Source organism: Anneissia japonica, unplaced genomic scaffold, assembly GCF_011630105.1.
Source record: "Anneissia japonica isolate Jap-2015-1 unplaced genomic scaffold, ASM1163010v1 scaffold2003_len1103335_cov173, whole genome shotgun sequence".
Lineage (NCBI taxonomy): Eukaryota > Metazoa > Echinodermata > Crinoidea > Comatulida > Comatulidae > Anneissia > Anneissia japonica.
The window spans coordinates 824,612-846,347 of NW_022758706.1; the positions used below are offsets into that span (position 1 = coordinate 824,612).

General features: G+C 33.8%; 1 protein-coding gene across 4 annotated transcripts in view; it reads right to left on the minus strand.

Moving 5' to 3' along the window:
• Positions 1 to 21,736, minus strand: part of LOC117125351 (otoferlin-like) — a 31,676-nt gene that overhangs the window by 7,423 nt on the left and 2,517 nt on the right. The window contains exons 3-30 of one of the 4 annotated variants that reach the window (XM_033271829.1): positions 21,345 to 21,433; positions 19,808 to 19,907; positions 19,532 to 19,692; positions 18,725 to 18,804; positions 18,494 to 18,615; positions 17,122 to 17,253; positions 16,475 to 16,537; positions 14,382 to 14,469; positions 13,213 to 13,375; positions 12,906 to 13,092; positions 11,962 to 12,142; positions 11,304 to 11,518; positions 10,741 to 10,876; positions 10,272 to 10,540; positions 9,395 to 9,495; positions 9,176 to 9,272; positions 8,170 to 8,298; positions 7,915 to 8,067; positions 7,538 to 7,730; positions 7,118 to 7,377; positions 6,624 to 6,773; positions 5,783 to 5,917; positions 5,115 to 5,276; positions 4,088 to 4,220; positions 2,718 to 3,298; positions 2,123 to 2,239; positions 1,598 to 1,655; positions 684 to 826 (exon numbers count right to left, since the gene is read on the minus strand). In XM_033271829.1, coding sequence (XP_033127720.1) covers positions 684 to 826; positions 1,598 to 1,655; positions 2,123 to 2,239; positions 2,718 to 3,298; positions 4,088 to 4,220; positions 5,115 to 5,276; positions 5,783 to 5,917; positions 6,624 to 6,773; positions 7,118 to 7,377; positions 7,538 to 7,730; positions 7,915 to 8,067; positions 8,170 to 8,298; positions 9,176 to 9,272; positions 9,395 to 9,495; positions 10,272 to 10,540; positions 10,741 to 10,876; positions 11,304 to 11,518; positions 11,962 to 12,142; positions 12,906 to 13,092; positions 13,213 to 13,375; positions 14,382 to 14,469; positions 16,475 to 16,537; positions 17,122 to 17,253; positions 18,494 to 18,615; positions 18,725 to 18,804; positions 19,532 to 19,692; positions 19,808 to 19,907; positions 21,345 to 21,433 — 4,398 coding nt within the window. Of the gene's footprint in view, positions 1 to 683; positions 827 to 1,597; positions 1,656 to 2,122; positions 2,240 to 2,717; positions 3,299 to 4,087; positions 4,221 to 5,114; positions 5,277 to 5,782; positions 5,918 to 6,623; positions 6,774 to 7,117; positions 7,378 to 7,537; positions 7,731 to 7,914; positions 8,068 to 8,169; positions 8,299 to 9,175; positions 9,273 to 9,394; positions 9,496 to 10,271; positions 10,541 to 10,740; positions 10,877 to 11,303; positions 11,519 to 11,955; positions 12,143 to 12,420; positions 12,608 to 12,905; positions 13,093 to 13,212; positions 13,376 to 14,381; positions 14,470 to 16,474; positions 16,538 to 17,121; positions 17,254 to 18,493; positions 18,616 to 18,724; positions 18,807 to 19,531; positions 19,693 to 19,807; positions 19,908 to 21,344; positions 21,434 to 21,736 lie in introns of all 4 variants that reach the window. The other 3 variants (XM_033271828.1, XM_033271827.1, XM_033271830.1) reach the window with 3 other exon arrangements.

Below are 21,736 nucleotides of genomic sequence, written 5' to 3' on the forward strand. Positions count from 1 at the left end.
ACAGCAGCAAACCCACAACTTACAAAATCAAGTTTTTCAATGAAGAGCCTTTTCAATGAAGAGCCTGTGATAATCATCAAACCAATCATTTGAACTTAATTAATTTTTATTCTTCTCTGTTGTTGTTAAGTGCCTCGAGCTTGTGTCAACGTGAGGCGCTATATAAATCCAGAATTATATTATTATTATTATTATTATTATTACAGCAGACTTTCAATACTGAATGTCGCTAACTGCAAATAATTTAGGTCAAGTGGCTCCAGTTGACAATTATCTTGAATTTACACAAACTTCCCATGCACAATTCTCAAACAGAATTTAAGTAACTACAATACTATAAAAATAAAAAGCAGGCATTACCTGCATTGCTTTCTGAATCTCTTTTTATGCATTTTCCCCAATTGTTTTACTTCATGCTTCTATGTTTCCGCCCTGGGTGGGTGTGAGTTTGTCTTTCTTCATGTTCTAAATTTGCATAACTATTTTTATGTAAAGGTGATACAACATTTTTCAGGCTGTTTGCTTTTTGTTCTATCTCCTCCATCCATATCTCATTTATTTTTATGATGTATTTTTATTGTATTTTATTGAATTTTGATGGAAATAAAAGTTGTATCATATCGTAAAAAAAGAATTAACTTTCATCTAAATATAGAGAGCTTCAATAAAAACTTTTAGCTTACATCTGAAGGAGCAGGCTTCATAGCTTCTAAAACCTCTTCATCAACTGCCTCCGGTCTTGCAGTCTTCTCTTTTATCGATTTCCTGAATCTGTTGAAGGCATTGCCAGTTTTCCTCCTGCGCCTCTTGCTTGTCGTTGAAGGAGCTGTTACAATATCAAGAATATAGGTTAATACTGGTTTACATCAAACTTAAATTAGTACAGTCTTGATATATGATAGGGTAATCTAGTGTATGTGTTCAAGTTCAACATTGTCCAGTTCTAGATTAGGACTGGTAGTGAGTCAATCCTGTGACTGAAAACCACAACGGAAATGGAACATGATTGATTTATTTTTTACCATGAATACTGGAGTCGATTATCTACATTTAATCCTGACAGCTCCACCTTTATCTGGATATAACTGTATGGTCCAGATAACTGAACTATAGTAACCCAGTCAAATGTATTGTTCAATGTAAACAAGGCTACAGTGTGTTGAAAAATATTTTGTGTCAAAAAAGAAATGGTAAAAGAATCTGACTTGGATAAAAAGATACAAGATACAAATTTTTTTATTGTCCAAACGAACGGAAATAACATAAACTCATGACTACCAGTACAATACAATATTAAATTATCTTAAATACATTAGATTGTAATCTAGTATCCCAGCTGGGTAGAATGAGTATTTGTAATGGTCTATGTGTGCATTGACCATCCTCATTCTACCAATGAACAACAATACTGATATAACTCATCCTCACTGCATTTGAGTGTGCCAAAGAATCAAGTAATTTGGATTTTAGATGGTTAGATGGATGGACTGGATTAGATAGAATGGATCAGATAATTTGAATTGAATTGGTTGGATGTATAAAACGATTAATACATCTTAGTACCATTTTGAGTGTTATAAATATATATGCTGATTACCTTCAGTAATAAAGGATTCTTCTTCATCCTCGCCACTCCCTCCGTCATCAGGTTCTTCCTAAAATGAGGCAAAAATATACTGACAAACAGCTAAAATAACGATGATATATAATAATTACTATAATTATTTTAGCAGAGATAATATTAATGATAATCTTCTTAGGTTGAAAGAAAAGACTGCTGATGCGTTTCGCAACAAATTTGCATTGAACCAAACTGTAACTAGTTTGAAAAAAATGCTTATTAAAAAATTACATTACACTGATAATATAATTAATAGTTTATAGCATATAGAATTATGAAATATTTTAATAGACACATCCTTGATATATGAATAGTTTTATGAATAGCAAAGCTTTTGTAAACTTTAATTTTGATTTATAATGAGAGATAGAAATAAAGTTCTTCGTATTTTCTACTAAGGTGACCAAAATTCCTGTACAAAATCATAGGAAAAAGGGAAAAATGGCTTTTTTACAATATATCAGAAAAAACTAAATGCAAAAAAATAATACATTTGGTTACCTTATCTTGCTTGTACATGGACACATAGTATTTAGTCCACCAATCCATAGGTAAGGGGTCATCATTATTTGCATCATCACCACCCATTACTGTGGGTACGGCAGTTGGGGCTGCAGCCTATAATAATGTAAACATGTCAAAAGCAAATACAATGCTTTTTACTATAATACTGTAATTGGAACAATCAATACTGAATAAATTAACTAATATTTATAAAAATGGTAATTAGGCTACATAATTACAGTAGAGAAGAGTTTTGAAACAGTTTTCAAATATTTTTACAGACCTGCATTATACAGTAAAGCTTTATCAACATTATGAAAATTTCGTGTAACAAGTACTTGTGATATGCCCATATACGGGTACAATATGACTTGGTAGCCTTTCACAAAATGTGACAGTGTGGATGAAGCTGGTCCAGACTATCAATTTGTATTTGACAAAAACATGTGACATGCCCAAATATGGTCATGATGACATCACATCATGACCATATATAGGCACATCTTTACTATATATGGACATACACAAGTTATGTGGCAAAGAAATTTGATAGTCAGGACAGCTGAAGAGGAACCAAAAATAGAATGGGTACCTGTCCTTCCACTGGCTGCTTGTCCCCTCCATCTTTCTGCTCATCTTTATTTTGGCCATCCTCTTCCTTTGCCTCTACTTGGCCTTCAACTTTATCCTTACCCATCCCAAACAAGCTAAGCCCTTCCATCGGCAACAGGTCGGTTGCACTTGTAGTCATGAACTCCGTAGCTTTTGCGAACGTCACACTACTCCTGCGAGATGCAATAACAACTTTTGATTGGCTTCCTACTGATCTCTGGGAACGGATCGAACCTACTTCAGAAGGAGCCTTTGTTGGCGCTGCATCATTTTCTATCTGGATTGAGACTGCATCTTGATAGGCTTCATTGACAATTCCGTTCGGAGAAAAAGACACTGTTGAAAAATTCCTTCTTATAGAAGTCATATCGGTAGGTGGTTTGTCTCCATTAACTAAGGCACCATTCTCTGAGCCAGTGTGTAGGTTGCCTTCGTTGATGTGGCCATTTTGTACGGAAGAGGTTGACTTTAGTATCCCATTACCCTGTGTTTTATCTTTGTCTTCATCAGGTAGTTCCGTAATGGCTGCCTGAGTAGCAGGAATAGAGAATACTGGTTTATCTGAAAAAAGTATTCCACAAACAAATTTATATATACAGTATGGTAAACATCCCCCATGATGCTTATGTCACAGGTGGGAAAAGTGCAGCCCAGTGGGCTGCATCCGGCCTGATAAAGATTTTTTGCGGCCCATGAAAAAGAATTAAAAACCCTATGTGTGTGGCTCACCATCCAAAAGTAATATCAAAACTGAGAATAAAGTGGTATAAAATCTTTTTCTGAAAGTTTTTGGAAGCACACTGGAACCAACTGTGGTTGTGGCCCTCAGTGTTAAATCAAAAATACACTTTGGCCCTCCGACCGATTTTTATGCCCACCCCTGCTTTATGCCATCCTCAATTAACAGAACTTTCTAATTGCACAATGAAAAAAAACAACAGCAAATAAATAAAAATAAATAATAAATGCTAATACTAATAAAAAGTTAAGAATAAGTATAATATACTTATCAAGAATAATATTTAAAAAAATAACAAGAACAAACAATAAGGCCCATGTGCATGTTAAAGAACACAGTACTCTTCGGAAAAGAGTAAGGACTTATCTCTCGGTGTATTGCCCAAGCACCACGAAGGAAATTTCTTATTCAGAATTTTTTAGGTTATCGTTATATCGAATACATCCAAAGAATAATATGTATTAAGCATTACTCCTGTCCTTGGGTCACACACAATGGAATACACAGCATTACATAATGTCTTGGGGTGATCAGATCATAATCTATCTTTCAATTTGAGTTCAACAAAAATACAAATAATGTCCTCCATAGTTGGGGAGGATAAATCTTGCCTTCAAATTCAACCTTGTACTGGGAAATCGAGTGGACAACGTGAGTACCAACCAATGCAATCCGACCAAAGTTTCGGACATCGACAATCCGGATGTTCAGCGGTGGACAAAACACCTCATTTTCTGGCAATTCCTATATACACAGTTAAAGAAAATTGCTTGCATTATGTGATTCGTAATATATTTATATATTAAATTTCCTAAGGTGTAAGGCCACACCCCTTGAACATGACAGAGGGTCAAGTTTAGAGCGTGAGCTTATACCTGAGAATCAGAAAATGCAAACAATACAGTAGCGTTCCTGCAGAAAAATTTTAGATAATAGCCTAGGTAATGATATGGTGATTTCAGCCTAGGATCTATGCCTTACAAAGAGGCACAAGCAGCATTTTAATTGTCAAAATCGATGGAATTCATTTTTAGTTTTATGTTCATTATACTTTCAGTATAGTTATTTGAAGTACACATAATCCTTTGCAAACCCCTGAATGAATGAGTGAAGCTTTTTTTTTTTAATGAAGATTACTCAAAATTTAGGATGGTAGGCTCATGGAGAACTAATTCCTCCATGGTAGGCTTAAATAAACCAGAGGTGGACTACGGTATTCATAAGCATGAAGTATTTACCTGATTAAATAACAAGCCTAATAGTAACAGCATACCGTATAAAAGTAATCGATACAGAAGTTATATTATTGTTATAGTCATATAAAGCACTGTATATAAACTAATGATAATTTATTAATTTATGTAAAATGTTCCAGCACCAGTGGTATTCCTAGGGCACACTCCCCTTAAAAAAACTTGCACCCCTAGTTTCCCCCACCACCTTAAATATGTTTGAAGCAAAAAAAAAACTCATGTTTATGTAGATAAAAACCACCTCAAATCACCTTATTCTGCGAGCTGATGCCCCCCCTCACTTAAGCATCGAGTCTCCACTTCACCTTCAGCCCCCTTCCCCCATTTCAAGACTTCTAGATACACCACTGTCAAGGACATTGTAATTAATAAAATAAAAACTCACCACATCAAAATATCTGATATTGTCATCAAAGTTGAGATTCCTCTTAGCATTAGCAATGGTTGAAGAATGCAGAACATGGCCTCCGCACTCAATCTCCACACGAGGGCGATCCACAGATAACAACAACACACGTTTTAGCTCTCGAACACCCCAGAATAAGATCTAGAAATATTTAATAAATAAAAAACATAAGAGCTTAAGATGACTGCCTTGCACGTTTCAGCTCAGGAAAAACACCGCAAATATTCTTGCTGGAACATGTTCTTGGGTAACTTGACTAAGGAGTATATTATGAAGGTCGTTCACACTGAGCATTTTTTTTTTTTTATCAAAGTGACCAGGTACTGTACATGATTAAGTCCTGTCCACACTATTAAATTTTTATTTGACAAAAACATGTAACATGACTATATATGGCCATGCTGACATCACATCATGACTATATATGGGCATATAACTGTATTTTGTCAAGAAAGATTTAATAGTTTGGACAGAGCGTTAGTTTGACCAAAATAAATGCAATGTGAACTCAGATTTAATTAATTGAACTTCATTTATAGTGTGGTGATCCTTTCGAATTTGGATAATCAAGACATATGTAATGCTTTATCATACAGTATTTTGATTACACTACACTGTGTTCTATTTCACTTTATATCTTGTTTTACCTCTATCCTATAGTTAATCAAGACAGGTCGTATTTCCATAGGCATTGGTATTGGTGGCGGTTTTTCTTCTGGTTTTTCTGGTTCTAGACGAGTTATTGGTGGTACACCATTTGGTGTCTTACCAGTTGAGGTTAACTGAGAAAAAACAGAGACCATTTCAATGTTTTAAATAGGGAATTTTTTGTGCAATGTATATGCTTATAAGCAGGCCTGTAACCAGAGGGATAAGTTTTTGAGCAAGCACCCCCTCCCCCTCCCCACCACTCTGATAAAACAAACTACCCCTCCCCATAAAATATTGAAATTTCCCATACACAAGCTATAATTCAGCTCCAGGGGGTTTTACCCCTGACCCTCACAAGCGGAATTTTTCTGGACTACACAAGGGTACTGCACCAGGAAACTTTGGCTCTTATAGAAATTCCAATCCTTTAAGAAATCCAGAATACGTTCCTGCTAAGAATAAACAATGTTGGCCCACAACGTATCAGTAGAACAAGAACTACCAAAGATCTCGTGATAAGTGACAATATCAGTGTTGGGGGACATACACAGATTTGATCCCAGCCCCTTGTTGGACAGGCCAAGTCATCCCCCTGTTGGCCATAGCACACTGGACTAAAAGGATAAACATAGGTTTTTATTTTCAAAAAAAGTTTTGGGAATACACATGGTAAATGTCTGAAGAGCTCAAAATTCTCCAAACATCCCCCACACTACCACAAGGGCTTTAACCCTATACCTCCTTCCAACAGCAATTGTCTAGATGGATATGAAATACTGTAATTCTATTTTAAATATGTGCTCATACTTATCATCACACAACTGATTGGATGCATACCTCAATTAATTCAACAGCCACGAGTACTTCACCAGCAGTTACTGGCCCTCTTGTAATCTTCCACCAAGAGAGTTCAGGCCACTCGTAGGCATTGCTTGTGAATTTCACAATCGGTTTTATCAAACATCGACCTATGAACTCTTCGCCTCCCTACAAGTTCAACATCAAATGAATATCATAGTCTTTGAAATTAATCACATAACTATTAATAACTAATAATGATTATTACCACTATGCTGTATAATAATTAATAATAATAAATAACAATAAATATACACAGACAAAATAAGAAAGCAACAAAAACAAACAATTAAACAGTCCTACAACAATAATTAAAATGATAGTTATAATAATAACAATAATAATAATAATAATAATAATAATAATAATGATAATAATAATAATAATAATAATAATAATAATAAAATACATTGCATTTAAAATTATATTAGTAAAATTCTAGTTCAAGATCAAATTTGACTAATTGTTCGCACCCCAATGTCAAAGTCGTAGACTTCTGCGACACCTAATGGCGGTTCTTCGTTCAGGTTCTTCTTTGTTCCCCAGACTGTGATCTTGTCGAACAGTAACACCTCATTCCAGGCTGGATTCAATGTCTCAAAGATTATCTTACTATCCTGCGACTGACCACCGATGAAAAAACGAACAAACGGATCGGATAACCCTGAATCATCAGAACCAATCAGACTCCTCGCTTGGTAGAGGTGACAGCGTACTTGAAAATCATAATGATCTTTAAGTGAGAAAAATTATATGAATTAACTTCATAAATATAATTTATTTCAAATTGTAAATTTGAACTATGTTCAATAATAATACGCATTTTTTTAAATGTATATTTACATACTGTAATTTAATTTAATTTAAGTATCGTTCTTGTATTTACAAAGTACCTGTATACTTAATCACAGAGGGAGGTGTTTTTCTAGAGGCTGCTATTCGAGCAATCCCATAGCGTGGGTCAAAACCGGTCGGCAACCCTGGTAGTATATGTTTACGTTCCTTGTTCAAACCAAGCCACAGGTACACCTCTAGTTTAGTCTGTACTTTCCAGCCGCTCATACCACCTGCATATTTACCAGGAAGCTACATAACAACACGTATGATTGGTTAATAAAATGGCATTGCTATGGATACAAAACATCACATATTATATTAACATTTTTTATGTTCGATTTTTGTAAGTGTATCACCATTGACCACTGCGATTTTTTTCTGCCATAGAGAAGCTACTCTATATGTTTTTTGCAATTTATTAAACTTAACCAACCTTTAGAAAGATTGTCTGCATTTTACCGCAAAGCTCTCCAATCGCCTTTTCGTCTTTAGAGAACAAGAGTTTACGTGATGGTATCCGCGTGTAAGCGACACGTCTGTCATCACAAGTCAACCAGATGAAGAGATCAGGAATACAATGCTGTGGCTAAAGACAAACAGACATCGATAAGTTTAAAATTTTGTTTTGTCTGATTGGCTAATTTTATTAAAAAAAGGTTCAAATAATTATACTGGCCCCTCTACTTACGTTTACAGCAATTGTGCGCAAACGCTGGAGAAGGCCTTTGGCCCATTTCAGCTTGCCTGTCGATAAAGTGTCCTGTTTGCTGTCTGCATTTCTACCTCTCATTTCCTTTACTTCCTTAGCCAGTCTTTTCTGTAATTCAACAATTTTATTGTTTTTATTTGAACCACCAATCCTGACAGAAAGTTTTAAATCTTAAGTGTGTAAATTTCTTATTTAATTTTATAAATATTTAATATGAGGCGCCATGTGTTCACTTATTATTTAGCAAAAATTCACATGGTTTTTACGTTATATATTTATATAATATTTTATATAATATATATTTTTTATAATTTAATATTTTATATAATATATAATATTTTATATAATATATAATTTTTTATATAATATATAAAATATAATATATTATATAAAAAATTATATATTATATAAAATATTATATATTATATAAAAAATTATATATTATATAGACACATCAAGGACTTTTGCTAAATATTAAATGAACACTTGGCATGCCAAGTGTTCATTTTATGGTTAGCAAAAATAGGCATGGGTTATTTTGTTATACATTTATATAATTTTTTATATAATATATATTCTATATAATTAAAATTTTTTATATAATATATTATTTTTTTATATAATATATAATTTTTATATAATACATAATATTTTATATAATATAACATTTTAAATAATATATAATATTTATATATTATATAAAATATTATATATTATATAAAATATTACATATTATATAAACAATTATTATATATTATATATTATATAAAATTTTATATAAATATATAATGTTAAAAAAAATGTCAATTTTTGCTAAATAATAAGAACACATGGCACCTCATTATTTAATAGCTATTCAACTGAGAAAAACACCCATTACTAAATGGAACACTCCAAACATTTGACAAACAGGGAGGGCAGCAGCCAAGTATGATGAATGCTTTCTTATAGGATGATATGCTAATGATACTGGACACATTTTTACCACTTTTTCTATGGTCATCTTGTAAATGCTCTTGTCAAGTTTATTTTTGTTTGGTAGTTTTGCTGAATCAGTAGATTTCATGTGTCCTTCATATTCACTGCAAAAATAAATGTAAAAGTTTTCAAAATGAATGAATGAAAATAATTATTATTGGTCATTTATGAAATGACCTGCAGCAATCAAAGCCATTTTTTAAGACAAACTTAAATCTTAACTTACTGCAGTTTTTTGTAAATATCAATAACCATTTTCTTGAAACATTTCAAAGCATCTTCATGCTCAGCAGATTGGAGAAACATGCAGTTACTTAAATCTTTTTCCTGAAAAATGATTTGAAATATTTTTGAGTCAGTGATTGATGATATTTTGTATCATTTTTATATGTTGAAACAAGTATGTATAAGCAGTCTGAAAGTAAAAAAGAATTATAGTATTGCTCTAATTGAGGTAGTGGCGTAAGTAAGGAAGTGGGTGCTGCGGGAAATGGACTCCAAAAGCTTCCATCCCCATGTTCCCCTGCATTGAAAAGCTGCTGGCCAAAAAAATTACTCTCAAATAGTTCAAAAATCATTTCATACTTATTCCAACAAGTGCCACTTCACTTACCCATGAGCACCCCCATTTCAAAATCATCCTTAAATTTATTACTAGAAATTTGAATGCTTTTGTAAAAAAATAAAATGGATAGGTAACATTTATGTACCTGTTAATTGGAAAGGGATACATTTCTTATTCCAATTCTCAGAGGAACCTCATCAAGTTCTTAAATAAAATATACAGGGGTTTGAAAACTCTTCTGGGAGAACTGGTTAAATGATATTTCTTAACACATCTAAATATTTTGCTGTGAATGGTGATACCCATCGCCTTGACTTCTATGAGACAAATGATGATAAAAGTAGTAAAAACATGCAAATATTATGAATTTGCAGGAGATTAGTTTTTTCCGGTACATCTTGCTTGCAGAAGTGCAGAAGACTGTCACAATTTCTGGGAGACTCCTGCGACTTACTGAAGACTTAGAACCCTTCAAAATGACAACTAATTGTATTGTCTTAGCCCTTAACAAAACATGTCTGAAAGCATTAATACTCACAAGTTCATCGGCAATGCCTTGTAAAATGTTCTCGTCAAGAAATCGGCGCCGATGATCTTCCGTAGAAAATCTCAAGGACACGCACTGCTTAAACTCACCATACGGCATGTAACAGTACCCCTGAGATATACGTATAGGTGCCATTGGCTGTGTCATTGAGTTACAGTTCTCATCAATTTGAATTCGCTGTAAAAGCCCTGTCTCTTCGTCTGGTTCCATGCTCGGCAAGACATGAATGTTTTTGCCGTCGATTGTATTTCCATAGTTTCCTAAAATAAATGAAAATTATAATATAATTTATATTTCTGAATAGATGAATAGATGGTTGGTTGGATAGATAAATGAAAGAATGGCTCAATAGGTAATAGTAAACCCAACAAAACTGAGAAATACACCATACCAGTGAAATCCAATGAAGTTATAACTGTTTTAGTGTTATTTGAACTATGAATGAACAACATCTACTCACCAATAGTGAATTCAAAACTGATGTTGCCGTCATTTTGTCGTCTCTCAAAGTAGTTACCAAACACACCCATATCAATCATAGATGCATCAAAAACACATCCAAAGAAACAGAAATCCTCGTTTCTACCGGCAGCATTCTGAAATCAGCCAATCAAACATCAAAGAACTTCATACAATAACAATATGATTTTTAGGGCTAAAGATATCGAAAGGTGTACAATTCTCCTGCTACAGGTATGGTGAAATCACAACGATTCATTTTTAACGAGCTCACGTCCAACACGGTTTACTCTGGGTTCCAAGGATGCGAGTTGGCGTGCAGAGCTATCCAAAATATCTTTATTTTGTTGCACTTAAACTCGCTGGCAGTGGTCGCCAGAACACAAACTTTGGCCTGAAGGTTCAGGGAAGGACCCAGAAATGATGAGCTAAAAATAAACTGTATATTTTTTCGTGTTTCACTACAGTTGATGGAAATTTATTGGCATATGGGGTAGACTTGCTTGGTGGTTAACATGTGTCTCATGCATCTTGGGCAAACCATCAATAATAAAATGAACTCACCTCAGAAATCTGAAGTGTCGGTGAGACATCAACTCTTACAGCACTCGCGGTGTTGGGGTTTCCCATTTCACACTTCATTGCGAGCAGCAAGCGCCCTCTATACATACACCCTTCCATTTCACTGTCATTCAACTGGAAGTTTGTGTCGAACATATTGAAGCCTCTTGTTGACCCATACATGTTGATCCATGAGGGACCAAACATTGGTAAAAACCCTATAAATTTAAAAGAAATATAGTTAGATTATGCCTCTAATTATATAATTAACTTAAATAATACATACCAAAATAGAGGACAGAAATATATCCATTAGAGTACAAAAGCAGTAACATCAAAAGATCTTGAATCCCAGGAAGGCTAGATCTTCTAAGTGGCTAAACACTTTATTACTATTAATGGAGGTGTATCTCCATGCCAAAGTTACTATCATGTTTTTTTATTAAATTCATTGCATGTTATGCAATACCTTTCGAAAAAGATGCCCTAATTTGAAAATCCCAGAGCGTATACCACTTGGCCTCATAGATAATTTAGTAGAGTAGCCGAAGGTAATCAGTGGGTCTTGGGTTCAAACCTGATGAGGGACAACACATTTTTCAGAAAAAGTTATTATTAATAACATAAAATCTTTATTATTATACTTCATACAAACCTTTACCATCTGACCAAGAGACTTTGGTTAAGTCAATGTAATGTGTGCCAATTACATCATCTACGATGCTGTATTTGTCACGAACTTGGACCTTTATTCGCTTACAGAGTGGAGGAAAGAGGTCAACAAATACAATCTCTTGATTCCAGTCAGGCTCATATGAATGCTTCTTCACAGATGTACGTTTCTGTAGTAAGAAAAACCAGTAGAATGTTATTCATGGCTTTCACTCTAATAACTGAGAAAGTAGCCTAAATGGATCAATGGATGGATAGATGGATTAATGGTTGAATGGATGGATGGATGGATGACTGGTTGGATAAATGGATGGTTGGTTGGATGGATGGATGGATGAATGGTTGGATGGAATGATGAATGAACTGCTCAATGGGTGATGGACATTATATATATACTGTCTCTTATACACATCTAGATGTGATCTTTATTATTATACTTCATACAAACCTTTACCGTCTGACCAAGAGACTTTGGTTAAGTCAATGTAATGTGTGCCAATTACATCATCTACGATGCTGTATTTGTCACGAACTTGGACCTTTATTCGCTTACAGAGTGGAGGAAAGAGGTCAACAAATACTATCTCTTGATTCCAGTCAGGCTCATATGAATGCTTCTTCACAGATGTACGTTTCTGTAGTAAGAAAAACCAGTAGAATGTTATTCATGGCTTTCACTCCAATAACTGAGAAAGTAGCCTAAATGGATCAATGGATGGATAGATGGATTAATGGTTGAATGGATGGATGGATGGATGACTGGTTGGATAAATGGATGGTTGGTTGGATGGATGGATGGATGAATGGTTGGATGGAATGATGAATGAACTGCTCAATGGGTGATGGACATTATATATATATATATATATATATTATATATATATATATATATATAAAATATATATATATAGAATTAAATTTCTATTCTCTTACCATTTGACCTGCAAATGTGACCTCAACAAAAGAATCAACAAGGTCGCTGAACTGTCCAGTGAAAACTTTTTTAACATTTGCTAAGATGTCCGAGGCCATCACCGGCAAGCCTTCTGCACGGTAAATCTTGACAGTGTAAAGGGCAACTTGCCTCGTTGCTGGAGTGTTCATAGGTACCAGAAGGTTACTGAAGAAAATTTAATTCAAATAATTAATTTTTATTTCATGCTCTGTTTAATCACATTACTCATGAAAATAATGGTTTTAAAACTTGATACTGTAGAGGGAGCTTAAGGAAATTTCTTACGCTTCGATGTCTTCCTCCTCATGTTCGCCAACATCGTGACTCTGTAACTTGACCGGGTCACCTGGTCCCAAAATTGACAAATTCACCTTCAAGTAACCTTTCTCTGTGCCGTTGATATCCTTGGAGTCTAGCAGGATTATCCATTTATTATAGAAGCCATGATCTTCGGGATTAAAATTACGATAGCACATCAGATATTAATTTCAACTGCAAATTCAGATTGGATTGCATTTCTTTAGTGTAAAAAACACACCAAGAACTACCCACAAGCAAAGAGGTCTGATCCCTGGGGTTTCATTGGAACGTAATCATATTCAAAAAGTACTACCATGAACCTGAGGGCGTCCTTCGTGGTAGTATTTCTATTTTAATGTTTCATTGTGTGCATATAAAATCAGGGTAGTCGGACAGCTTGCAATTCTACACTCTTTGCCGCAAGTCCAAGACTTATTTCCAGTGGGTTTTTTCTGGTGATGAATCAAACAGTATACCAGGACACAATACCTTAACCTATTTTCAACATTTTTTAACATGCACATGGGTCATATTGCACACAGGACCAAAGGCTTAAATATTTTCCTGTTTTAAAAGCTAATAAATTACTTACAGTTAATAATAATAATAATAATAATTTATTTGAACATACACTTTTGTATCAGTGGCACATGTCACTTTGACGGTGCATTCAAAAACTACTTGAAACATGAATTTACAAATATATATATATACAAGTTTAGATACTGAATAAATCAAACACACATACATGCATACACATACATACATACAGCAAATACCAAAAGCAAACTACATGCATAATACAACATACTTAGATAAATATACTATATATACACAAAAATTGAAAAACTACACCATTACTTTCCCAACTACATTAGGTTATAAATACATAAAGTAAAGATATAAACAGCGCCCTCAAATTATATCATTTTAAAAATTAAAATTAAATAAATAAAATACAACAATGCCCATTTACTCTTAAGCCCTGTCTAGAGCTATCAAATTAAAATTTGACCAAAAAACTGTTGCATGCCCATATATAGTCATAGTGTGCCTATATATGGTTATGGTGTGATGTCATCATGACCATATTTAGGCATATCACATGATTTTTGTCAGATAAAGCTGGATAGTCTGGACAGAGCTTTCCTCACCTGGTTCATCATAAACTGTGCCAGCATCCAGTTTATAAAAACCAATTGTTTTACCAGTTTTCAGATACTTGTTGCTACAATTCAGCACCTAAGGGAAAAAAAAAACCAATCAGAAAGAAAGGATAGGCCTACAGTATGTTTGAATAAAACTGAGCATGAGATGTGATAAAGCACAGCTAATTATAGGATAGAGGTCATACCTGTACGATGTTTACATTTATATAAAGGCAAGACTTTTTTATACCTTGCTTAGCGAACCCACTGCCCGCTAATAATGATGATTTCAAATAAAAATAAAATTTTTGGCCAATTAGTCCATCTGCCACCATGAAAAAATTGAAATTACAGAAAAAAATAAAAGTTCTGTTTTTTAAATTATGCCTGCAGGCTGCCTTGAAACCTCTAAAAATAAGATATGTATATTTCTTCCTAATTACAGTCAAAATTGCCTAAGTCGAATGTGCCTAAGTTGAAAAATTGTCAAAGTCAAAATTATTTTCATGTCACTTCATCTTCTTCACTATATTTACAATGGTTAATATTTGCTCTAACTGGAATAAATTTAAGTCAAATAAAACAAAAATTGAATTTATATGCCAAATTGATCCGTTTTCCGTTAATTGTTAGTCCGTAAGTCGAAGTCAAAATCTTGTTGTAAAACTTCAATCATTTTAAGCTTTCGCCGCTTTACCAACGTCAACAAGTGACTCATACATTTGGCAATGCAGAAATTCACACACTAAGTAAGCCCGACAAGCGACTCGTGTTTACATTGCATAGCCGTACTTTGTGTAGTTTATTTTACATGCGACTCAACTCGCATTCCTCACTATCGTTCAGACATGTGGTAAATTCAACAAGCGACTAATGTTTATGCACTGTTTCAGGTTTGTCAATTCTTTTTTAACTGTATACTGTATAGTAAATTAAACTGTATTGTAACATACATACAGTAATTGTAAAATAAATGTCTTATGGAATTTAGGTTTAGGGAATAACCAGTCATATAAAACAAATATGCTAGTTTTATCTTCATCCCGATCTTCGTTGCATACATACTATCTGCAGAGCATTGCCTGCTCTCCCCGCGCTACAGCGAGAAGTTTGCAAGAGTAGTGGGTGATTTTTGTCCATTTTGCGGCGGGGTATACACATCTGGTTTATTTATGATTAATACTGGTTTGGTCTTTGGGGTTTTCCAACCAAATTTATCGTATTTAAAATGTGTTCGCTTGATGGCCATGAAAAATCAGTTATTAAATGTTAGTTTATCAAATATAAATATGATTAAGCTTTAAGTGTTGACTGATTCCTCTTTATACTGTATTCGAAAGAATGACATAGAAGCAGTTAACAAAACATTTAAATATACGGTAATAATTGAAGAAGTAATGCAATGTATTGTTACTCTGAAGAATACTGCTTTCAAGGTAAGTTTAGGTAGCCTAGGCCTTTACTTTTACAGTACTAGGCCAAATGTGCGGTCAACATCGTGCGTGTACTGTCAGTGCGTGTTAATTTGTTCCGGTCTCCGTAAGGCCTAACTCTCCAAATCAAGTTGCTATTGTGATATAACTCGAATAAAATTTGACTTTGATTTCGTCAAATTTAATCGAACCATATTTCAGTGGCACTTTAGATTCGGTGAGTTTGACTGTATATAAAATAAATTTAAAGCATTTAACCATCTCATTACTACACTGCTTACATTCACCAATAAAATTTAATTTTTATTTTCTCCTCAATCTGGACGTTTTTGGCAAAACTATTTGCTAAATAAGTAAACAAAATTTTAATTTTATTTTTTTTCTGCTCTCCTCTGACGATCTTTAAAAAATAAGATCGCAAAACAATGTATAAAAAAAGTCTAGCCTAAGCATTAAATGATAAAAATATAGCTAGCCCAATGCATCAATAAACCTGGTGGTTTGTAAAATGCTGCCTATCTTATCTTGCTACAGTTATTTTCACAAACTAATATTTGTCCTTCAAGACCAGTCATAAAATGTACATTTATAATCTAGATACATTAATATAATAGTTGATGCCACAGTGTCATAATGAAAAATGATTGGATAATGCAAATAACATACCTTGAATGTTATGACCTTGTCAAAAATCGCAGACTCATAGTCATGGAAATCATATACAAAAAGCTACAGGAAAAAAAATTAGTATTAATTATGTTCACAATAACCATAATTTGATGTATTTTTGAAAAGCATTATATATAATTAATTACTATTATTACTATACTAAATTTTTAGGATCATATTACTGCTATTATATATTCTCATCATCTTTTACTCTAGTCTTACTATTATTTTCATTTTTTACTATATCATTTTTACTACCATAATATATACTCATGTCTATGGCAATCCACATATAAGACCCCTGGGTTTGAGAAGATTCTTGGACGATTTTTGTATGTTGGGCATATACAACACCCCCCACCCATTTCGTCGTAAGAATTCCTACTTTTTGCTGTTTTTTATAGTCTTGAAAATGCATCTAGCTTGCTAAAAATGGAGCCAAATGTAGGGCCAATCTTCCAAATATTACCATTTTATGGACTTTTTGTTGTTGATCAAAATTGTTGATCAAAATTGTTCATCAAAATCTTATCGTTCATACTAATGGTCAGTAGCTTCATTTAATTGCTATTTTAAGCTTCGTCTTATACGTGAGAATATGAGGTATTAATTTTAGCCTTACAATACTATTATTCAAGGTATACCTCATCATAGAAGGGAGTGTTGGTTGATTCCTTCATTTGTGTGAACTTAGTGATGTTTCCCACTTGAACTGACACGATTGGAAAGACCTCTGAGCCAGCAATCTGACGAGCCTCAATGATATGCACCGAGATCTGGTTAACAAATGAAAATGTGTTTAAAATTTACAATAGCCCTACTTTTTATTTTTCAATTCTCATTTCATTCCATAAACAAAACAAACATAACTTTTTGTGTGGGATAATCATGTGACCTATCATTGCTGTCATGTGAACAAAGAGAACAATCATGTGACATGTCATGTGAACAACATGTGGGACAATCATGTGTGTCAAGTAAACAGGGATGATCATTTGACATATCAAGTCTGTAATAATATTAACATGTGACCTAACATAGGCTACGGTCACACTAGCGTCTCAAGCCTGGCTTGACTCACCGCGGGTGAGATTTCAAAGCAGGCTCGAAATTCTGGGTCGGTCACACTAGTTGGATTGACCTCTAAATTATGAAAGTCGAAACAGCAGAGCCGTAAAGAGAGAGTTTCGCCAACTGTTTCACGGAATTCGATATACGCGCGTGTGATTAGGTGGATCGCAATCAAAGATTTTACACCAGACGTGCCCGAACCACTCTTCTTCAACTGATCTTTTATCAGCTTGTATGGGCTCGCAATGCCTCCACTTTTGTTTGAATTTGGGCCGTCGTTCTCTTCTCATGTTCGAGACTGGCTAATCTGTCAGCAAGCACGCCAAAAATTCCCGTTTTGTTGTCTATCCGGTCTCTCAGCTCGGGTTGGCCCCACAAATCTACCAGGTCAGCAGTTTTCTGGTCGCTCCAAATCAATCGCATTATTACGGTATTAATTAAAATTTGAATTAACTTTTATGAAAAGTAATGACTGCGTCTTGATTGAACACACATGAAGAACTCGTGGGTTTTTAATTCAAGAACTTCTAAACGCAACGGCGTCATCAACTGTGATTGGTCGACAGCCGACGAGGAAATGTCAATCTCGGTCACGCCAGGGTCAATCCAGGGTCAATATGGGTGCTGAGCCGGGATCGAGATAGGTAGATTGAGATCGGTGCAGGTGCGGTCACATTACGAAAATCTCACCCGCGGTGAGTCAAGCCAGGCTTGAAACTCTACTGTGACCGTAGCTATAGCTGTCATGTGAACATATGGGACAATCATGTGAACTGTTTTGATTATCATGTGAGGATGTAAGAGGATAATGTAACATATTCTATCATGTGTCATGTAAACAAATTTATGTGAACAATGTCTACTAATGTGAACTTATGAGACATTCATGTGAACTTTGATAGATCATGTATTAGCATGTGGGAGGATCAAGTTGAATGAAATTGCCTGATAATCTTTTTTCTGTGTCGGTAATGTATTCAGTTCCATGCCAGCATCTCCTTGTCTTGTCAAATCCTGCATACTTTCAAATGTGTAATCATCCGTCAAAGTACTTTCTTCTTCAATGGCTGGAAAGAAAAGTTTTTCTTTGTACATAAGTCCATTATTTGGACAATTATCAAAATCATTGTTCGTACTTTGGAAAATCAGTATTAATTCAGGTGAATAATTTCTTACCTTTGCTGTCATCATCTACAAATGACTGATCATCTTCCTCAGTGGCATCATTACCTTTCTTCTTCCTCCTCCTCTTCTTCCTATTAAACAATGCACTTGTTATGGTAGTATAATTAAATCAGTTATACAAGTCTCTGGATTGATCCAGGCATTTTAACACGTTGGCTGCCAGTGACGAGTATACTCGTCCCGCCGGGTGTTACTGAGGGCGCCTGGGAAGACTATACTCCTCAAAATCGGGGTAACATTCTAGCATTACTTCTTTCTTATACATTATATTACCACAGACTTAACGGCTGGTAGTTCGGTTAAGAAACACATAGAAGATAACGTACAAATGACGTATGTATGCTTGTTGTGTTATGCTGCCAGCAGTGCACTCAAAAAAGTGCTGTCACGGTGCTGCCGACGAGTTTACTTGTCCCGTATTATTTTCCTGCCAATTTATTAGACACATCATTTTGATGACATATGACTAGATAAAATTTTTTTAAAGTATGTTTGTACATGTACACTTGTTTTAGTACACGGAAAAAGAACCTTAAAAAAAGGTCCGGCAGTCAACATGTTAACTTCCTTTGGATCTGCTTCATTTCTATTCCAGTTCGCATAAACTCAATCCCTCAAAAACTAAATGTTTCATTTTGTTTTTTTGCCAAATTTTACCTATGACCCAAATTTCCACTTGTATTTAGCTCCATCTGGAACTCACCCACAGCCCACACTATCTTGTTATTCTGCTTGTTGGTTCATATCTCCATGACAATGCTATTGAAGTTTAAAATGTCAGAAACAATTTAGTCCTACCTTTTTTCGGTTGGTGTAGATGGTGTTGAAGATTCAAAGAATTCCTTTTCCAGGAGCACCTCATCCATGGAATGGGCATGGTAATAGGAGCTCCGCAAGTCTGACCAATCACCCACAAGACCTTCTGGATGGACATAGTTCAGGTCAAGAAGCACAGAAATCTATGAAAATTGAAATTCTAAGTTAGCAGACAATCGACTAAGCCTATGAATAATCATAGACAATTCTCTATTATATGGAATAATCCATATAGAAACAAGTAAGGTCATGAATTACCTTGAGTTGCCGATTGTTATTGTCAAGAAGTGGCTCATTGATTTCGAGTTTGCCAGTAACGATTAGTTCTTGTAAATATAACTGAAAACTTCCAACGGGTCTGAAGGTATAATCATATAAAGGCAATCAGTAATGTGATTATTTTTTGTGTTTAATTATCAGTATTTAAATATGACACACTGCATACAATGTATCAACTATTTTAACTACTGTACAAATGCATACATAAAATATATTTTAAATATGATAATCTGCATTAGAATATCAAACATAAGCGACCACCGGCATACGAATGTCACATATTTAAATATGTCACATCTATACATATTTCACACATAAAATGTCCCTGCATATAAAATGATATTAAATATGAACCTGCACAGTGAAACATATATTTAAATATCACCCCTGAATACAAAATGACAACTGATGAATCTGCACACAAAATGACACATATTTAAATATGATTATTCAATGACATTTAAATATGATGATCCTGTATATAAACACATTTAAATATGATTTTGCATACTGTACACATATTTAATAACACAATGCCATATGAGGCGCCAAGTGTAAATTTATTATTTAACACAATTATTTATATATAACTCATTATTTAACATATAATTGAATAGATCACACATTATTTATATATAATGCATTTATGTCTAAAAGATTATATGTAAATAATTATGTTAACATTTTCATTATTTATATATAATTAGTTTACTGATTTCATCATATATGAATAATGAAAGGGTAACCAAACATTATTTATATATAATAAGGTTACTGGTTTCATTTTATATAAATAAGGAAAGGGTAACATATCATTCTATATAAATAATGAAAAGTAACTTACATTTATTTATAATAAGTTCACTGATTCTCTTATATATAAATAATGAAAAGGTAACAAATCATTATATATAAATAATGAAAAGTAACTTACAATTATTTATATATAATAAGTTCACTGATTTCATTATATATAAATAACGAATTGACTTCAACCTCATTAACATATAAATAACTGCTTTTACATTTCATTATATATAAATAATAGCTGTCGCAAAAACCATTATACGTATATAATGCTTGGACTTCAAACTCATTATATGTATATAATGCACACATGTTATCGTGTCAAGGTCATTATATCTAAATAATGGTTTCTTACTTTTCATTATTTATATATAATAATGTGTTACCCTTCTTTATTTATATATAATGAAACCAGTAACCTTATTATATATAAATAATGTTTGGTTACCCTTTCATTATTTATATATAATGAAATCAGTAAACTAATTATATATAAATAATGAAAACGTTAACGTAATTATTTACATATAATCTTATTATGCAATCGTAAATTCATTATATATAAATAATGTGTGATCTATTCAATTATATGTTAAATAATGAATTATATATAAATAATTGTTAAATAATAAATTTACACTTGGCACCACATAATATAATTGACACACCTGTAATAACACAAATTTCTAAATGATAACAAAATTCTTACTTGTTGCTGAACAATCTACTGTAGTCAATAAGTGTAATATTTACAAATTCCCTTTCTGTGATTGCAGTTCCAATTTCCCATGTCAATGTCTGCAAAATTTATAGAAAATTTCATGAATTTCCATAGTGTACGCCTACTTCTACTACTACTAGGGCCAAGACAACCTGCCCCGGGCCCTAGCTGTTTGTTTAAAAACCTCCAGGGGCGGATTTAGGGGGGGGGGAGGCCGGCCCGGCCCCGGCCCCCCCACTTTTGGGAGGTTAAAAAAAAGAGAAAAAAAAGAAAAAAAGAAAGAAAAAGAAAAAAATGATAGCCCACAACGCCTCAAATGTTATTTTCGGGCGTCTAGAACACAACAATTTCGCGGGGGAATGCCCCGGACCCCCTAGGAC